At 38.6% G+C, this 18,292-nt stretch overlaps 1 protein-coding gene across 5 annotated transcripts in view; it reads right to left on the reverse strand.

The window, feature by feature from the left end:
- Window positions 1-4,086: 4,086 nt before the first annotated feature.
- GCNT1 (glucosaminyl (N-acetyl) transferase 1) overlaps window positions 4,087-18,292 on the reverse strand; it is a 31,931-nt gene continuing 17,725 nt past the window's right edge. For 4 of the 5 annotated variants that reach the window (XM_038527056.1, XM_038527055.1, XM_038527052.1 and 1 more), the window contains 2 exons: window positions 11,212-11,304; window positions 4,087-9,561 (listed from right to left, as the gene is read on the reverse strand). In XM_038527056.1, the coding sequence (XP_038382984.1) occupies window positions 8,155-9,441 (1,287 nt within the window). In that variant the 5' untranslated portion in view covers window positions 9,442-9,561; window positions 11,212-11,304 and the 3' untranslated portion in view covers window positions 4,087-8,154. Of the gene's footprint in view, window positions 9,562-11,159; window positions 11,305-18,292 lie in introns of all 5 variants that reach the window. The other variant, XM_038527054.1, reaches the window with a different exon arrangement.

Raw genomic sequence — 18,292 nt, forward strand, 5'->3', positions numbered from 1 at the left:
CAGAAAGCTTCCCCAAAAGAAAATATTTCTCCTTTTAAGAAAGTTAAATGAGGGATCCCTGGGTGGCGCAGCGGTTTGGCGCCTGCCTTTGGCCCTGGGCGCGATCCTGGAGACCTGGGATCGAATCCCACATCAGGCTCCCGGTGCATGGAGCCTGCTTCTCCCTCTGCCTGTGTCTCTGCCTCTCTTTCTCTCTCTCTCTCTGTGACTATCATAAATAAATAAATAAAATTAAAAAAAAATTAGATTCATGTTTAAAAAAAAAAAAAAAAAAAGAAAGTTAAATGAAAAAATTCTGACTGGGCCAAAAAAGTCTACTAATAAGTCTGAGGACAAAGAGAGTAAGTTCTATATACCCAATATACCCAGTTAGTGTTTAGGCTAGTGATTAGTTTTGCAGAAATAAATCTTTAAAAATATCCCAAAACACAGAACACATTTTTTTTTTTTTAAGAAAAAAATTGGTTTCTGTGTCTTAGCTGATCTTGAAGGTAATTGAGCCTTTCCATGAAATGTACCAAATTCTTGGGTTAAATAGGCTCCTCCTTCTGCACTGGTACTCTGCATCCAAGTTCCTCCCACGATTGATCAGATGTGCAGCTGGATGACACCAGAGTCTATTTTCAAGTTGCATTGGTATGCAGCTAAAGAATTAGACCAATTAAATGATCATTTATCTGGCATCAGATAACGAAATTCCGTACATACCTTCAAAGGCATTGTAGGCAAAACTGGTGCCAATCTAGATGTCCTGGGATCTTGAAGCCAGGCTGACAGTGCCCTTATAGGATCAGTTAAGTTAATCTTCTGGTTAGTGCTGCGTAAGGGTTTTCTCCAATCAGGATATACAGGTAAAGTGTCTTACAGGGCTTCCCGGAGGACAGGGCTTTGGGACACATTGTTGAGCACCGAAGCTTAAAGCCAAAAACATTTCTGGGTTAAAGAGAAATGGGGAGAAAAGAGGGCTCCTCCCTCCCTCCAATAAATGCTGGGGGTGAGGATCCTTAATAAGATTCCGTGAGGCAAACTGTACATGGAAAATGCTCCAAATAACTTTTTGGCAGGCAACAATTTTATACACCTGGAAGGAATTGCTCTCAAAATATAAAGATGTGATATTTCAGGGAAATTCTGAATGCTCCTTTGTGTTCAATATCATTTTTTTTTCATAATTGAGATCATATATATAGCCTCCAGTTTACTTCCCTTAACCTATAGTAATTTGCCATGGCACTAGGTATACTATAATTATATTCCACAATACCCCATCATATGAATATAAAAAAAATGCACATTTATTTCTCTATCATTGGAGATTTGTGTAATTTTACATTTCATCATAAATAAGGATATGGACTAACACTGCATTTAAATGTAGATCCTGATCACTAATAATTATGAAGGTGAATATTAAAACCCCCTTAAAAAAAACCCTGCTAATTTGGTATGTATAAAAGTTAAATTGTTTTAATTTGGATTATTTGTATTGAATATATATATATATATTTTTTTAAGATCTTATTTATTTATTCACGAGAGACACAGAGAGAGAGGCAGAGAGAGAAGCAGGCTCCACGCAGGAAGCCCAATGCGGGACTCCATCCCAGAATTCCAGGATCACGCCCTGAGCCAAAGGCTCAACCACTGAGCCACCCAGGTGTCCGGAATATCAGTATTTCATAATCACCATTTATACTTCATCTTCTATGGGTTATAACACCCTTTGTTAATTTTACTCTTGGCATTTTAGTGCTTCTAAAAGATTTATTAATTTATTAGGGGTAATGAGGAGAGACCACCCTGCTCAGAGGAGCCTGATGTGGAACTTGATTCCAGGACCCCAGGATCACCTAAGCCAAAGGCAGATGCTCAACCACTGAGGATGTCCCTCTGGCTATTCTTTTTTTTTTTTTCTTGGTGATAAAAATATTCTAAAGCTAATTTCTATTAAAAACCATTAAACTGTACATTTTAAATAGGTGAATCGCATAATATATGATTTCTATCTTACTAAGCCTTTTTAAAAAATATTAGAATAAAATATTTCCATATTAAAGTATTCAGCCTCCCTCTTTCTAGCAAGTTTTCCAATTTTGATTGCCTTTTGCTTTCTCATATTCAGAAGATACATACTTTTAGTTAAATCTATAATCTGTTTTTTAAAGAATCTGGAAAATTCCATCACATGCAGATCATCACTGGTATGTTCATCTAGTTTATTTCATTTTTAATCAATCTGGATTTTGGTGGTTATGAGGCTTTAATCAGTGTTCTCCAATATGGGCTTGTTGAATAAAATAAATTTGCCTTTCCCTTCCTGTATTCTGAAGGTTCTGTTGTCGAAAACCTACCCCCATGCTTCAGAACCCAAATTTAACCTAAAGACAGAATTTGGGATTAAGAGGAAGATAGTTTTATTGCTTTGCCAGGCAAAGAAGACTGCAGCGGCCTATGGCCTTCAAAAATTGCAAGCCTACCCAGAGGAAAGAGCTGAAATCAAGAGTTGGACACTTAACTGACTATGCCACCCAGGCACCCCTCCTAGCTATCCTTGCACATTTTTTCTCTCAGATGAAATTTAGAACAATTTTACTAACCTTTGAGAATATGTTTAGACTTCCATTTAGCAGATGGACTGCTTTGGGAAAGGTCATGTTTGAAATATTTGTCTTTGAGTGCAATGTAGTTTTCCACTATACAAGTCTATTTGTCTTACACACATCTTATGTTCAAACATTTTACTGAGCTTGTTGCCATGATGAATAGTAACATAATCCATTTATATTTTAAAACCATTATTTTTAAAATTTTTTAAAATTTTTTATTTATTTATGATAGTCACACACAGAGAGAGAGAGAGAGAGAGAGAGAGGCAGAGACACAGGCAGAGGGAGAAGCAGGCTCCATGCACCAGGAGCCCGACGTGGGATTTGATCCCGGGTCTCCAGGATTGCGCCCTGGGCCAAAGGCAGGCGCTAAACCGCTGCGCCACCCAGGGATCCCTAAAACCATTATTTTTTGCTCGAATATGGGAAACCTATTAATCTTTGAATATCTGGTTATATTGGTTAATTTTATAAAAATCCTAATATATTTTGGGCTTTCTATTTGGACAAAAATATAATCTGCAGTAATGAAGTTTTTTCTTCCCCAATAGCTCTAAGTCATTTCTAGTTTCAATCTTATTGCATCAAAAATATTAAATCAATATTCTGATGATAAGCCCTGAAAACTTTAAGAAAGCACATATTAAAAATTAAATCTGCTGAGTGAAGTAAGTCAATCAGAGAAGGACAAACATTGTATGTTCTCATTCATTTGGGGAATATAAATAATAGTGAAAGGGAATATAAGGGAAGGGAGAAGAAATGTGTGGGAAATATCAGAAAGGGAGACAGAACGTAAAGACTGCTAACTCTGGGAAACAAACTAGGGGTGGTAGAAGGGGAGGAGGGCGGGGAGTGGGAGTGAATGGGTGACGGGCACTGGGGGTTATTCTGTATGTTAGTAAATTGAACACCAATAAAAAATAAATTAAAAAAAATTAAATCTTTGGCAAGCAAGCTTATAAAGGATATATATTAAAATTTTCAAGTTATTAGAGCAAGATCTAAGGTTAATCAATATTGTCACTCTCTAGAGTGTGTTTCATCTAAATTGAGGCCAAAGAGCACCAGAAGGCTTTAACAGATCAATTGGGAGGACATTTGAGTGGGCACTTGATATTTTTTTTTTGAGGGGGCTCCTTTCCCTCAGTTGCATCCCCCCACACACAAACCACAGCAAATAGCAGATCTTTAGTATTTGTGGTCATTGATATGGAACTGACTGGAAAACTGCCCTCCCTCACCCCTCCCATCAACAGACACTGCATTCTTCTAAAGGCCCCCGTCTGAATATTTTGCATCATCTGTGTTAAATTTTTTACCACTGTCACACCCTCTTCCTCTCAGACATTTCTGCCTGGAGAATTGATGTTTTTAATCAATACTCATATACAACACTGCTTGATTACAAAATATCACATCAACTACTAAATCTGAGTGCTGGTAGCTAAGGAAAAAGAATAATTTGTGAGACAAGGCATTGATTTCTAAATGGTTGATTTTAATAGTGATATGACTAGTTACAAATGCATTCAGTCATGCCCACAATCAAAAGAGTAAAACCTATGGTAGCCCCACTTGCCATGAAACAGTGTTTCATTTGTTTTGTATTTAACGTAATGAGAATTAACTTATTTTCTAAGCAAACTACAACAATCCAGTTTAATGGACCCTACAGTTTTAATAAATTAAAACATGGTTTCCTCTTCCCCTAAATAACTACAAAAGAACATCTACTTACATTAGAGTGAACTGTATTTGACGAATGATACAAATCCAAGTTTGGAGACAATAATGCTTCTGTAGGGGAAGCAGATTTTGCTGCCCCAAAGTTTGCCTCTTTGGCATATTCGATTTTTAAGTTGGTTATTTTTTTTCATAAATATTTATTTACTTGAGAGAGAGAGAGAGGGATGGAGCTCACATGAACAGTGGGGAGAGGGAGAAAATCTCAAGGAGAGTACAGAGCCTGATGTGGGGCTTGATCTCACAACTCTTGAGACCATGTGACCTGAGCTGAAATCAAGAGTCAAAGTTTACCTTACTGAGCCACCCAAGTACCCCTATGCTGATATTTTTTTTTTAAAGAAACTACAGACACAGAAAACTCTGAAAACTGAGAAGTTACCCTTTTAGGAGACATTTATATATACAAGAGAAATCTCCCTTTAAAGGTGTCTCCTTCGATACCAAGAAGAGGAGGACTCTAAATCTCTAGAAACTTATCAATCGAAAAGGCATGGATTTAAATCTGCATAATAACCTTACCTTGGTTTATTGTTTTGGTAACCTCCCATAATGCCCTCTCTACCCCCAAAACCTTTTGTCTTTAACTAGAGCTGATGTTTAAGGCAATGGCATCAGTCAGGAACTTACTGTTTACTTGGGTCTCTGCCATGTACACAGAAGGTACACGTTATTTATTAAACTTAGTTTGATTTTTTTCTTTTTTTTTTTAAGTAGGCTCCATGCCCAATGTGGGACTCAAACTCATGACCCCAAGATCAAGAGTTACAGGCTCTACTGAGCCAGCCAGGCACCCCTCTTTGACTTTCTCTTGTTAATTTCTCCTTACTTGGTCTCATGTCAGTTTGATTCTCAGGCCAGCTAGGACCTTACTGGGTAGACTAAAATTTTTCCCTCCCCAACAATTCACATTTGCAAAGCTTAACAGTCTTTTTTACTATGGTGTGGAAGAGCCTAGGTTAATTGCCTATAGAACTGTTTTTGTTAACTCTTGCTCTTTGTAAGTAATATGTTAATCTGATGCAGTATGTCATTAACTAGAATAAAACTTCCATCTCAAAATTGCAGTTTGTTTTGTGAATGAATCCTAATAATTTCCTACATAAGACCCTAAGTGACAGTAAAAGCAGTGTTTAATAACTGACATATAGGAAACAATTTAAATAATTTCTATATCTTTCTCAAAGAACTTGCATTTTTGCTTCCTTTTGAAACCATCTTTTTGGTTCTTCAAATTGCTTGTCCCAATAGTATGAATTTTATTTTATTTTTAAAGATTTTATTATTAAGTAATCTCTATACCCTGAGATCAAGATTCGCATGCGCTACTGACTGAGGCAGCCCATCACCCCACGTCCCGGCAGTATGAATTTTATTTGCTTTAAGTTATGCTAAAATGTACAAAAGGAAGTCACAATAAACAAATTCTATATAATCCCTGTAATAGACATTAGCAATAGAGTAATGTTCAGACATGTCCCACCAAGTGCCATTTAGAATACTGAAGTACCACTGCTATATAGAAGACAGTAGGTCCAGAGTTTTAGTGGGGTACTTCGGAAGTGAGACTCTAAAGTCTTATTTTTATATCTTTGGTGGAGAAAAATCTCTCAAAACCGCTCAATTTTAAATGCAAGTCAGATGCAGTCACACTATAATAAGAGTGTTGAAATAAATAACCTTGGATATTAATAAATCAAAGATAGACTTAATCTTCAATTTTGTTAAATTCCAAAATCCATATAATTTAAAGTAAATAGGGCACAATGTTAACAACCAGAGATTCCAGGTGAGGGTTATATGGTGTTCACTGTACTATTATTTTTAACTTTTTTGTAAATTTGCAAATTTTCAAAATAAATGAAAATGTGCATAAAACCAGACACCATGAATTAAGTAAAAATATAAGACATAGACACAAAGTATTTGTCAACGAATACCACTAATTTCAGAGAAAAAAAGGACTCATCTATAGATAAAATCTCCTGCTAAGAGAGCATGGGAGAAACATTTGACATGCATTAAAAGAGCAAACCGATTTAGAAGGCAAAAGAGAAGGCATTATCATCTTATGCCCTCATGGACATTATCTTTGAGTTTTCAGAGTATGTTTTTCTTGGCCCAACAATGTCTGTCCTAATCATGCAAAGCACAGCAATCTACTGACTTGCATGTTTACACACGATGATAAAGATTTTAAAAATGTGAAAATTTCATTCAGGAGGGTCAGCACAACAAAGCTCTCTCCGTAAAATGAAAATGCTCTCTAACTTTAAGGAATAAAATCATTTTCTCAGTTGAGTGTCTGAAAACTGATAAAGCATCACATTTCCTGTTAGATCTCTGGCTGAATAGCATCAGCTTAGCAAAAGAGCACGTTTTCTTTTTTTTCTTTCTAATCTTCATTTACTTTGAGATAGGAGACAGCACAATGGCAACTTCAAATCATTTGTCTTTTGGTGGAAAAGTAGAGCAGAAGCCATAGGCTGTGAATATCAACACTGAAACAATCTGCCCCAAACCTGATGTTCCTCACGATTATCAGGCCTTCAAGTATGTATGTGGCACAGGGTTTGGGTCCCTCCTCATGGGTTCTGAGGAAGAAGGAAACTTACAATCCAAGGGCTAAACAACAACCAAGGGGCAGGTACCACGAAGAAGCAAGGATAACAGAAGCCAGCCAGTCCTTTGAAATAGAGGCACAGGTGACATTAAGTTGTCCCTGGGAAGCTGGGCATAAGTGGATCCAAAGAGCAATAGCCTTACTATCTGGAAATAGTACTGACTGCTAGAACATTCATCTAAGATCTCAGAAATTGCCCAAATAGGCTGCCTCTCCTCCAACTCCTCATGCCTACCTCCTCCTTTCTGTCTTAGATCTCCACTGCCCATACATACAACACTCTTTCTGTCTTGGGTCACATAAGAGAACTGAGGCAGTATTCTGGGGAATTATGGAAACAAGTTTTTATACATCTTGATAGCAGGGTCTGAGGAGATGAGGGTGGGGGTGAGTAGAGACAAATACTTGGAAAAATGGAATTTCTCTGAGTTTCTCTGTAATTTATAATAATAAAGATATCTCAACTTTTTAAATAACTTAAGATATCTTTTCTAATAAGATGATTCATAGAATCAACTAAGCTAGACAGTGCTACTTTTTTGTTTTTGAAAACATATATACATTGTTAGAAGCGAAAATCAGAAATATTCACATTCAATCAAGCTCATTTTTTCAAGTTCCCTGAGACAATGCATACTGATATGCTACACAGCACAATGTTACAGCAGAAAGTAAATTATTTACAAGGACCATTTAAAGTCAAATTTCTATTTCACCAAATAAAACCTGCAAGATAAATTACACCCTTACAATTGGTTGTTGCTGCAAATTTATTCAAACTAAGAAAATTGTCATCATTAAAGCTCTCAAAGTAATTTTGGTACAGATGAAATCTTAGTCATTTTGTTAAGTCCCTGAGTTCTTTGAACAGGCTGGTTTTTGCATTCAGCCTCTTCCCCAGCCACCTGAGCCAGCGCCCCCTCCCCGCCCCCCAGCCCAGTGCCTCCCAACCTGTCACGGCCCCTGCTAACTCTAGGTCAACATTTGATGCTATAACCTTTCTAACCCACTGTGCTCCGCAGAAACCACAGTTTCGAGGACATTTCTAATTGGAGTCCCCAACCCAAAGAGCGCCCCTTATAGTTTCTCTGATGTTTGTTTATTACTGGGCAGAAGAATCAGGTGGGGTGTATCCCATGCACGTGTCTTCTTATTTCTAACGTTGCCCAAAATGAACAGTCAGTGTTTTAATGTCTCCAGGGCTTTATGCCTCAGATGCTCATCTAAACACTGGATGGCAAAGAGGTCAATGTCTGTGTCAAACTTGTTGGCAAACAAGTGGTGCTTGCGTAGCATCCAGTTCAAGTCACCTGCTCCGAAAACACACACAGAACGCACATGGACCCCACTGCACGGTGGGTAGGGGGCACCCTTAGAGACATCACCTTCAAAGTACTGCCATTTGACAAACCTTGCGATTGCATGCATGTCAGACATGTCATACTTCTGGCTTAAGGACAGCGAGCCTGGGACTTCAGGGATCCTCTGAATAGTGGCCCAGAGGTACTCATCAGGGCTGTATGTGTCTTTTGCCCACTCCATAAACTTTTGGATTTTTTCATTCTTTAGCACATATTCTACATACTTCCTACTGACCACAAAATAAGCACTGCCTGAAAATAGAGGTGTTTCAAGAGGTGGATGCATTTTGTCAGTCCCTGTGTTGGTCAGCTTTCCATTAACAACTGTAAAATGCTTTTTCCACCTTTCTTTTTTGTTGGATGGCATTCTCTCAGTTTCTAGGTTGTTTTCACCCATTAGCGATTTGAGCTTCCGGACAATTTCCAAGTTGGTTTTGATAGGAAAATCCATGCCACAAAGATTTATCAAGTACTTCCAGTCTGCACTCATCCTATGGAGGTCCTGCATGCAGTTGAGGTCAGCCTGAACTCGACTCCATGAGGCATATACCACACTCTCTAGCTGACTGGCCACGAAGATGTTACTGAAGCAGGACGCAATGCCAAGCACGGCAGCCAAGAAGGAATCCTCGGATTTTTTGTCCACGTGAATGCAGTAGAAATTCTGAGGCATGTAGATGGCCCTCAGGAGCCTGTCAAGCATCTCAATTTTGTGATGAACTACTATAGAATATGCTATGGGAAATTCTGCTTCTTCTTTACTAAGGGGTTCCATGATGTATTTGCGCCTCTTGATGAACGAATTACAATCTCTGGTCATGTTTATATAGTCACTGGTTGTCCACCGAGGGCGCTGCCTAAACTTCACTGTTAGAATTTCAAGCTGTACCTTTTGGATTTCATCTACATCACCCTGTAAAACTTTGGTACAATTAATATTACTGCTAGGATTCTCTCCAACCAGCTCCAAATGTCCAACACTTACAAATTCGGGCTTCTGATGAATTCGCAAAACAGAGAAGGTGACTACGGAAAAAACAAGAAGCAGGCAGTAGTATTTCGTGGGATAAGAGAAAAGTCTCCTCCGCAGCAATGTTCTCAGCATTTCAAACAATTGGGGATTACTCTATTAAGGGCAGTCTTCTAGGCTTTAAGCAGTCATGATTTCTCTTCTGTCGTGGCCTTGAGAGTTGTTAGTTTGCATTTAGCAAAACTGCAAAGGCATCCTGAAACAGAGAACAGAAATAAAACAAAACAAAACAAAAAACAGAAAGAATGTATATAAATACAATTTTTTACAACATCTTCTCAGGTTTAAAAACTATTCTCTTTGCTATGAGGTCAGATGTTCAAAACAGAACCAAATTGGTCAACAAGAGAGTAGTGTTCTAGGAAACCCACAGTCTGTAATATTAATACCATATTATTAAGAAAGAATACAAGGGGGGCAGACTGGCCTTGCTCAGTCAATGAAGCATGCAATTCTTGATCTTAGGGTTATGAGTTCGAATCCTATATTGAGTATGGAAGTTGCTTAAAAATAAGTTCTAAAAAAAAATAAAAAAACAAAAAAAAAAGGATGTGCTGAAATATCCTACATCTTATCTCTCAGGAATATTAAGGTACAAAATCACAGTTGAAGACCTAGGCTACAATTATTTAACTCTCCACAGTTGCTGAGGTGAGTTTTTGCTCCTGTGCTGGTTCTAATTAGCAGCCTTTGCCTTGAAATCTTTACCAATCTGGATTCATCTGGACACATCCATTATTATCCATAAGTTGGCATCAGCAGCCCTACATATTGGAAGAGATCAGCTCCATTCTGCTCTTCACCAATTTGGGACTGGAGGTGCTCTAAAGGAGAAGTTCAAAAATAGCTGTGACTTCTAAGAATCTCAGAAGAAAAAGCAAGTAAAATGATTTTTCAAATTAAACTACGAAGGACTGGCTGAAACCAAGCTGGATTTGAGTCTGTTTCGTATCTTAGTTTAATTCCATACCAGGCACCGCAGGAAGAGAAGACATACACAATCAAAAATAGAGACATAGCCTTGTATTTCCTGAATTGTTTTTTAACAGGTTATGATAATTAATGCTTGTGAGAAATAACAGTTGTATACAAATTATAAGGTATGACAGACCAGTTGTCTATATTCAAATGAGGAACCCAACTCATTTTTACTATGTTTATAAATATTACAAAATAGATTATTTTCAAAAATCAATTTTATAACTTGGAAATTGGTACTATAACTAATAAATGCTACTTTTCTCTTTTAAGATTTTATTTTTAAGTAATCTCTACACCCAATTGAGGCTCAAACTTACAACCCCAAGATCAAGAGTCCTATGCTCCACCGACTGATTCAGCCAGGCACTCCCAAGTGTTACTGTTCTAACAAGAAAGTCAAATACCATTGATTATCTCCATACCAGATATACAGGGATTTGAAAATAATTTTTTATTTTTTTATTTTTTTAATTTTTTTAAGGATTTATTGATTTATTTATGATAGACATAGAGAGAGAGAGAGAGAGAAGCAGAGACACAGGAGGAGGGAGAAGCAGGCTCCATGCTGGGAGCCCGACGTGGGACCTGATCCCGGGACTCTAGGATCGCACCCTGGGCTAAAGGCAGGCACTAAACCGCAGAGCCACCTAGGGATCCCCCTGAAAATAATTTTTTAATACGAGGATTAACACTAGAACTTTTAAATATTTAGTTAGGAAATAAATTGTGAATATTAATAATACAAATAAAATAATTGGCCATTATTGGTATAGAATAATGTCATGAAAAGTGCTTATTTTTTTTTTTTTTACCATTTAGAATTAAAGTCTGGCTCATTTAGTTCTCAGATTTCAGGTAACATACTGTGTTTGTAGAGTGCCTCCCATGCAGGCAGGTTTCTTATATGTACCAGGCATTCAGCAATGGTGCTATGTCCCATGAGGCTTTTTAAAAAATCTGTGAAATGAAAAGGGAAATGTGTGAAGGGATGTAATGCTCATTAAGTATACACACACTCAGAAAGCATGCTGGTGAGCTAATCCTATGTATTTACTTTTTTTTTTCTCAAAATTATGGCTGGTTCATTTCTCACTTTCAAAATTTCCTTCTCTCCAGTCTTACTTGTTTTTCTAATACTGGTTGTGTATTGCTAAATGTTTGAAAATATTTGCAATTTGGGTCAAACTTTTCCAAAGAAAACTCTAGCAGCATGTCCCAAAGTGGGTGCCAAGGAACAGTTTAATGGTTCAATACTATTGGAAAATCCAATATATTCTATCCCCACTGTGAAGATTCCCAGTGTTTATTGGCCCATGAAAGCCAATCTTGTAATTGAGTTAGCTGCTTATCTTGTCTTCTTCCAACTATCTTTTCCACCACCCAACTCCAAACCTGTATTAGCAAGAAACATGGGGAGATTCTGAAAAAATACTTAAGCATAACAGCCATTAAAACATCAGATCATAAAATGATGCCACTAAGTAGTACCCACTCCTTATTGGTTCAGACATTCAAAGAAATCTCTATCCAATCATTAGGTGATCCAGTATCCAAGCTAACTGAACAGAGACTTAAGTAGCCTCACACTACAAAGAAAGTAAACTTTTGAAAACTAACCTAGCAAAGTCACGAAGCAAACACAGCATCAACAACAAACCACTATAGGATTTGCCTTTTTGGACAGGGCCGGGGCAGAAGTCCGACTTCCAGAGTTGACACATTAGAAAATGTCCTTTTTCTTTCTTTCTTTTTTTTAGAGAGTACATGGTGGTGGTGGTGGTGGGGGGGGGTTGCAGTGGGAGGGGCAAGGAGAGAGAGAATCTCAAGCAGGCTCCAAACTGGGCACAGAGTCTAATGCAGGGCTGGATCTCATGGCCTTGAGTTGAAATCAAGAGCTGACGCCTAACTGACTAAGCCACCCAGGCATCTCTAAAATGTCCCTCCATAGGGGGACACTCAGGGGTTGAGCGTCTGCCTTCAGCTCAGATTTATTAATACCAGGATTAACACTAGAAATATTTAGTGTTAAGACTTTTAAATATTTAGTTAGGAAATAAATTGTGAATATTAATAATACAAATAAAATAATTGGCCATTATTGGTATTCTGGGGTCCTGGGATCAAGATCTGCATCAGGCTCCATGCCAGGAGCCTGCTTCTCCCTCTGCCTGTGTCTCTGCCTCTCCCGAAAAAATAAATAAAATCTTTAAAAAATAAATAAATAATAAAATGTCCCTTTAACAATAAAAAAATACAGGGCATGTCAAGAAACATGAAAGTCTGGCCCATATACAGGAAAAAAAGCACAGTAAGTAAAAACTGTCCCTAAGGAAGCCCAGGCATTGGACTTAACAAAGACTTTCAGCTATTATAAATATTTTCAAGGAACTAAAGAACTGAAAGTAATGAGAATGATATTTAACCAAATTGAGAATCTCAATAAAGAGATAGAAAATTATAAAGAAAAAAACCCCAACAGAAATCTGGAACCAAAAGTGCAATAAACTGAACTGAAAGTTGTCTAGAGGGGTTCAACAGAAGATTTAAACTGACAGAAGAATCAGTGGAATTGAGGACAGGTCAAGTGAGAATATCTAGTTGTGGGACAAAAAGTAAAGAACATTAAGAAAAATGAACAGAGCCTCGGAGAGGTATGAGATATTAAGCATTATCAACAGATGCATCATATAAGATTTCCTGAAGGAAAGCTGAGGGGGACAGGAAAGGGGGGGGAGAGAGGGCTGGATACGTACCATGAGAGGTAGAAAAAAAAATCTGAATAATGCTGAAAACTTCCCCAAATTTGATTTAAAAAAATTAACCTGCACACCCAGAAGGCACAATGAACACCAACTATGCAAAATGGTACAATCACTTTGGCAGTTTCTAAACAGAGGCTAATCTCTCAACATGGTGATCACATTCCTAGGTTTGTTTGATGGTCTAAGATACGGCTTATCCTGGAGAAAGTTCTATGTGTTCTTGAGAAGAACGTGTATTTGATGTGGGTGGAGTGTTCTACAAATGTCCATTAGTTGTTGGTTTATCGTGGAGTTCAAGTCTTCCGATTCCTTGTTGCCCTTCTTGATTACAAAATGTCTTTGTCTCTAATAGTTTTTACCCTAAAGTCTATTTTGTCAGCTCTTAGTATAGTTACTCTAGCTCACCTCGGGTATTTGTTTACATGGCACATCTATTTGCATTATTTTACTGCAACCTAATTGTGTCTCTAAATCTGAACCATATCTCTTGTAGATATCCTATCACTGGGTCACTTTTTAAAAATCGATTTTGCCAATCTCTGCCTTGTGATTGGAGGTCTTAGTCCATTTACATGTAATCTGCTATTCTGCTATGTGACCCAAACACACTGCCAAGCCTTCCTCGCCCAAAATCTACCGGACTTGGCAACTGTCTTAGCAATTATCTAGACAAAGTCCCTCTCTTGAACATTGATGCCTTTCTTGAAAGAACAGACTTCCTTGTGGATCCCACAATGAATATTTTTAAGTAGGAAAACACAACTTGAGACGAAATGGGAGAAAATAATTCTACCATGTGAAGAAACGAAAGTTAGTACTTAAGGCAATAGTTCTTCATAGGTGTTTTTTTTTAAATCAAAACCAAGAACCACAAGAATACTAAATTCTATCAATACTGAAAGTCAACTCTGATCTGTTCTGATGCTGGTACTAAGGAGAGCTGGTCAATGAAGAGAATCGAAAAAAAAGCATCAAACACACCCGAGGTAACAGTAACAGTCTCTAGAAGCGTTCCAACATAAAATGAGCAGTTCTATCTGGTCAGGACTAGGGTGCAGCTCACTGGAGTGGGAGGACAGACAAAATGTTCTCAGGCACAGTGAGAGAGGAGACAGCAAGTAAAATCCGAAAAGCAGAGAGATGAAAGGTAACTGATTAAGCAGACCCAACAATCCCAGACTGCCAGCAAGGAAAGAAAGAACTGGCTCTATTTACGCTATAAGATCTTCAGAAGAGTCAAGGAAATGGTGGCACAGATTTCGGAGGGTGAGGGGTGAGAGTGGCTGAAAACAAAATAAAACAAAACAAAACAGTAGTGGCTGGCAGTTATTTGTAAGCAGTTGTATCTCTACCCTGAAACCTGGCCAAGACCCAAGATTTAGTCTCTGTATGTTGGGGCACACCAGGCACAATTGAAAACAAGGTTTCCAACCAAGAAACAGCAGAACTGAGTGAACCCAAGGACAATAGGTATTGAGATCTCCTTCCCTATTTCCAGCTATCAGCTCCCAGAATTTCGCCAGCCACCCCAATGCAGGAGTTCATTCATTGGGGAATCCAACCAAGCCAAGACCTAAATATATTGCTTAAACTGGAAATTTCCCTAAACGTTCAAAGAAACACATTGTGTACGGGGAGAAGAAAATTAATAAGAAAAACATTGCATTCAATCAATAAGATTATATGGCCTGAAAATGGGCAAAACAACACTCCTGTCCCATATGCTCTTTTGCAATGTGACCTTAACATTCTCCAATCAAGACAGAGTCAAAATTTCTTTCCCCTTAGATTTGGACAACCTTGTGGCTACAATGACCAGGAGAGTTTGGCAGAAGTGACACTATTTGGGTGCCAAGTCTGGGTCATGTAAAACTATGTATGCAGCTTCCAACTGGTTGTTTTAGAAAATTTGCTCTCCAGGCGTTTCCTTTTGGAACCAGCTTCCATGTTGTAACAAGCCAGAGAGTCCAAGGTACCCAAGTCAACAGTCCCAGGTGAACCCAGCCTTCATTCATCCTAGTCCAGCTGCCAGACATATAAGTGAGGAAGCTACCAGATGACTCCAGCCCATGGTCACTCAGGTCTTCTCTGAATTCCTGACCCAAAAATGTGTGAGCAAAAAATAAAATGGAAATGTTCATGTTACTACATTTGGGGAGGTCTGCCTCATAGCAGTGACTCCAACAAATCAGAAACCACAAAAACAGAACACTTAGCAAATAAAAAAAGGGTCTTAAAACGTAACGACATGATAGGAAAAACTGTAAAGCTCAATGGCAGTGTTGGAAAATAAAGCTGAGGAAAACTCTTAAGGAGTTAAGCAAATAGGCAAACCAACTGATGAGGAAATTAGAGAAAAAAAAAAAATAGTGATTTCGAGAAGCAGACCAGGAGATCCACTATCTGGAAGAATAACAAGACCTCCAGAAAGAGAAAACAAAAAAAGACGGAAGGAAGAAATCAATTAAACGGCTAAAGATTCTTTCTCACAAAGAAGGAATGGTTTCCAGATTGAAACTCCTTGGAAAACCGATACAATGGGTTAAAAAAAAAAAAAAAACAGATCCACACCAAGATACACTCATGAATCATGAAATACTGAAAAAAAAAAAAAAAAAAAGAATATGACATGGGTCTCCAGAGGGGGAAAAATAAGCCCCATAGACAGGATTCAACAGCACAGTGTTTTCACATTTCATAGAAACCATCCACAAAAGACAGATAGGATAATGAGAACAGCATCAACATGCTGAAGGAAACTGAATGGGAGATGAGAATTCTTTGAACCTGATGAATTACTAAGTCAAGTAAGGGTCAAATAAAAAACATTTTACATCTTAAGACAGGTAAGGTCTCAAAATATCTACCTTTATGCACTTTATCTCAGGAAGCTACTAGAGGATCAACTCCATTAAAACTAAAGTACGGGGGTGCCTGGCTGGTTCAGTCGGTAGAGCATGTGGCTCTGAATCTGGGGGTTGTGAGTTTGAGCACACTCTGGGGGTAGAATTCACTTAAAAAAAAACTAACCTTAAGTATAAACTAAGAAAAGGGAAAACATAAGAATCAGAAAAGGTATATCCCAGGATGAGAGTAAAGGACTAGACTACAGCAAGGCTAACAGACAGGGGTAGCAGGCTGGGGCAGATGAGAAGGCTTCAGGGTGCCTGGGTGGCTATGTCAGGTCAGTTGGTTTAGCGACCGACTCTTGATTTCAGTTCAGGTCATGATCTCAGGGTCACGAGATCAAGCCCCGAGTCAGGTCGCGTGCTCAGTAAGGAGTCTGCAGGAGATTCTGGCCCTCCCCCATCTTGCACACACACTCTCCCTCTCTCTAAAATAAAATAGAAAATAGAAAAAAATAAAAATAAAAAGACCCCAGGAGAGATGTCTTCAAGATGAAACTGATAGAATAAATGATGAGAATAAGCATATTGAAAACTAACTTAAACAACTGGCAGAGTTTGGGTGGTGAATTCATAACTACACTGAAAACAAAGCATGTGAGAGAGGGTTCGGGTGATAATTATTGCCTCCAAAGCAATCAGACATGCAATGATGAAAAAAGCCATCTGGGTGCTCTGTGGCTTAGCTCTGAGGAGCAGCAGTCTTCATAATGTAAACATGATTTTCCCAATCGAGATTCACTGAAACCTTATTAGGAGGACAGAGCAATGGGAAAGATGGTTGTTGAAAGAAATGGGTTGTGTGCTTCGCCCAGCGTCACATAACTGCCCATGGGAGAGGCTCTAAATTCCGTGGCTGTTCCAAGCAAGAGGCCTCTGCCTAAGTGAACCCACCGCTTCAACAGCTCACAATGGTAAGGAGGGGACTTGCTACCATAACTACCAGAAGAATTAAGGTAGGGGACTGTTTCACCACGATAAGTACATGAGGAGATACATGTAAGGCAAGCCTAAAACCCAGTGATTATCAAATCTAGATTTCGGTTTGGAACATGTTAGGAAACTTAAGAAAATCTTATAATGGGGAGCCAGGGTGGCTCAGTGGTTGAGCCTCTGCCCTAGGCTCAGAGCGTGATCCCCGGGTCCTGGGATTGAGTCCTGCATTGGGCTCCTTGCAGGGAGTTCTTCCTCTGCCTGTGTCTCTGCCTTTCTGTGTGTCTCTCATGAATAAATAAATAAAATCTTAAAAAAAAAAAAAATCTTACAATGTAAAAACTAAGCACATGTCTCAGTTTTTTAAATAAACCGAATCCAAAAGGTGACATTCATCCCACATACTTGTTAGTTTCAGTGACTTTAGAGAAGTCTCACTACATACAGAAGAAAATTTAAAAAAATAAAATAAAATAAAGAAACGCGCTGCCTATGGCTCAGGCTATATTTTCCTAAATTCCTTTTTTAATAATAATAATAATAATTTTTTCAAAAGGCAAAGCAAGAAGAGGGAGGGAGAGAAAAATACATGTTTTATTAAAAACTAATAGGGCATAACATATTTAGACCTCAAAGTAGGATTTAACACATTCAGTCAATATGCATATCCATAGGCACACACCCCTAAGAACAATCAGGATTTTCCTGCTCAGCCTCTAATTATTCTCAAGCCTCTCGGATAAGGGGTAAGATAAAAAGGGCCCTGCACTGCTTAGCTTTGTTAGCCTTGGTGAAGGTTACAGCGGACAGGTGAGTCAACTGTAAAAAAAAAGAAAAGAAAGGGTGGATTTCAAAAAGGTAAACTCTTTTCTTCTCAACAATTCCCACCACAGTCATTCTGGTTTAAGTCCAAACAAAACTATTATACATAAGAATAATTCTCTCTGCCTATTGCCTATTGTTTCAGTTTTTTAATAGTGGAAATACCTTTTTCCTTAAAAAAAAAATGTGTGTGCACAGGTGCCCACACACCTAGGCAAGTATGTGCACATGCGTGTGTGCTCGCACAGGTGCGCATGAACACACAGCCAAGTGGGTCTGGGACCCCTTGTCCTTCTGCAGCAGGAAGCGCTAGCCTCTGGTCCCATGGATGCTCCTCCGGGACTCAATTTCACAGACTCCCAAGGACTATTATTCTGCACCCCAGAGACTGCTGTGACAGGAGCAAAATAGCCACTACTGTGATGGATGCTAAAGCTGTCCAAGATCTCAGAGGACCGTGACTCAAACCCCACCCTGAAGCAGCCTGGAGAAGCAAGAGGATGTGGATGAGATCTCAAGGCT

This window comes from Canis lupus, chromosome 1 (genome assembly GCF_011100685.1).
Source record: "Canis lupus familiaris isolate Mischka breed German Shepherd chromosome 1, alternate assembly UU_Cfam_GSD_1.0, whole genome shotgun sequence".
Lineage (NCBI taxonomy): Eukaryota > Metazoa > Chordata > Mammalia > Carnivora > Canidae > Canis > Canis lupus.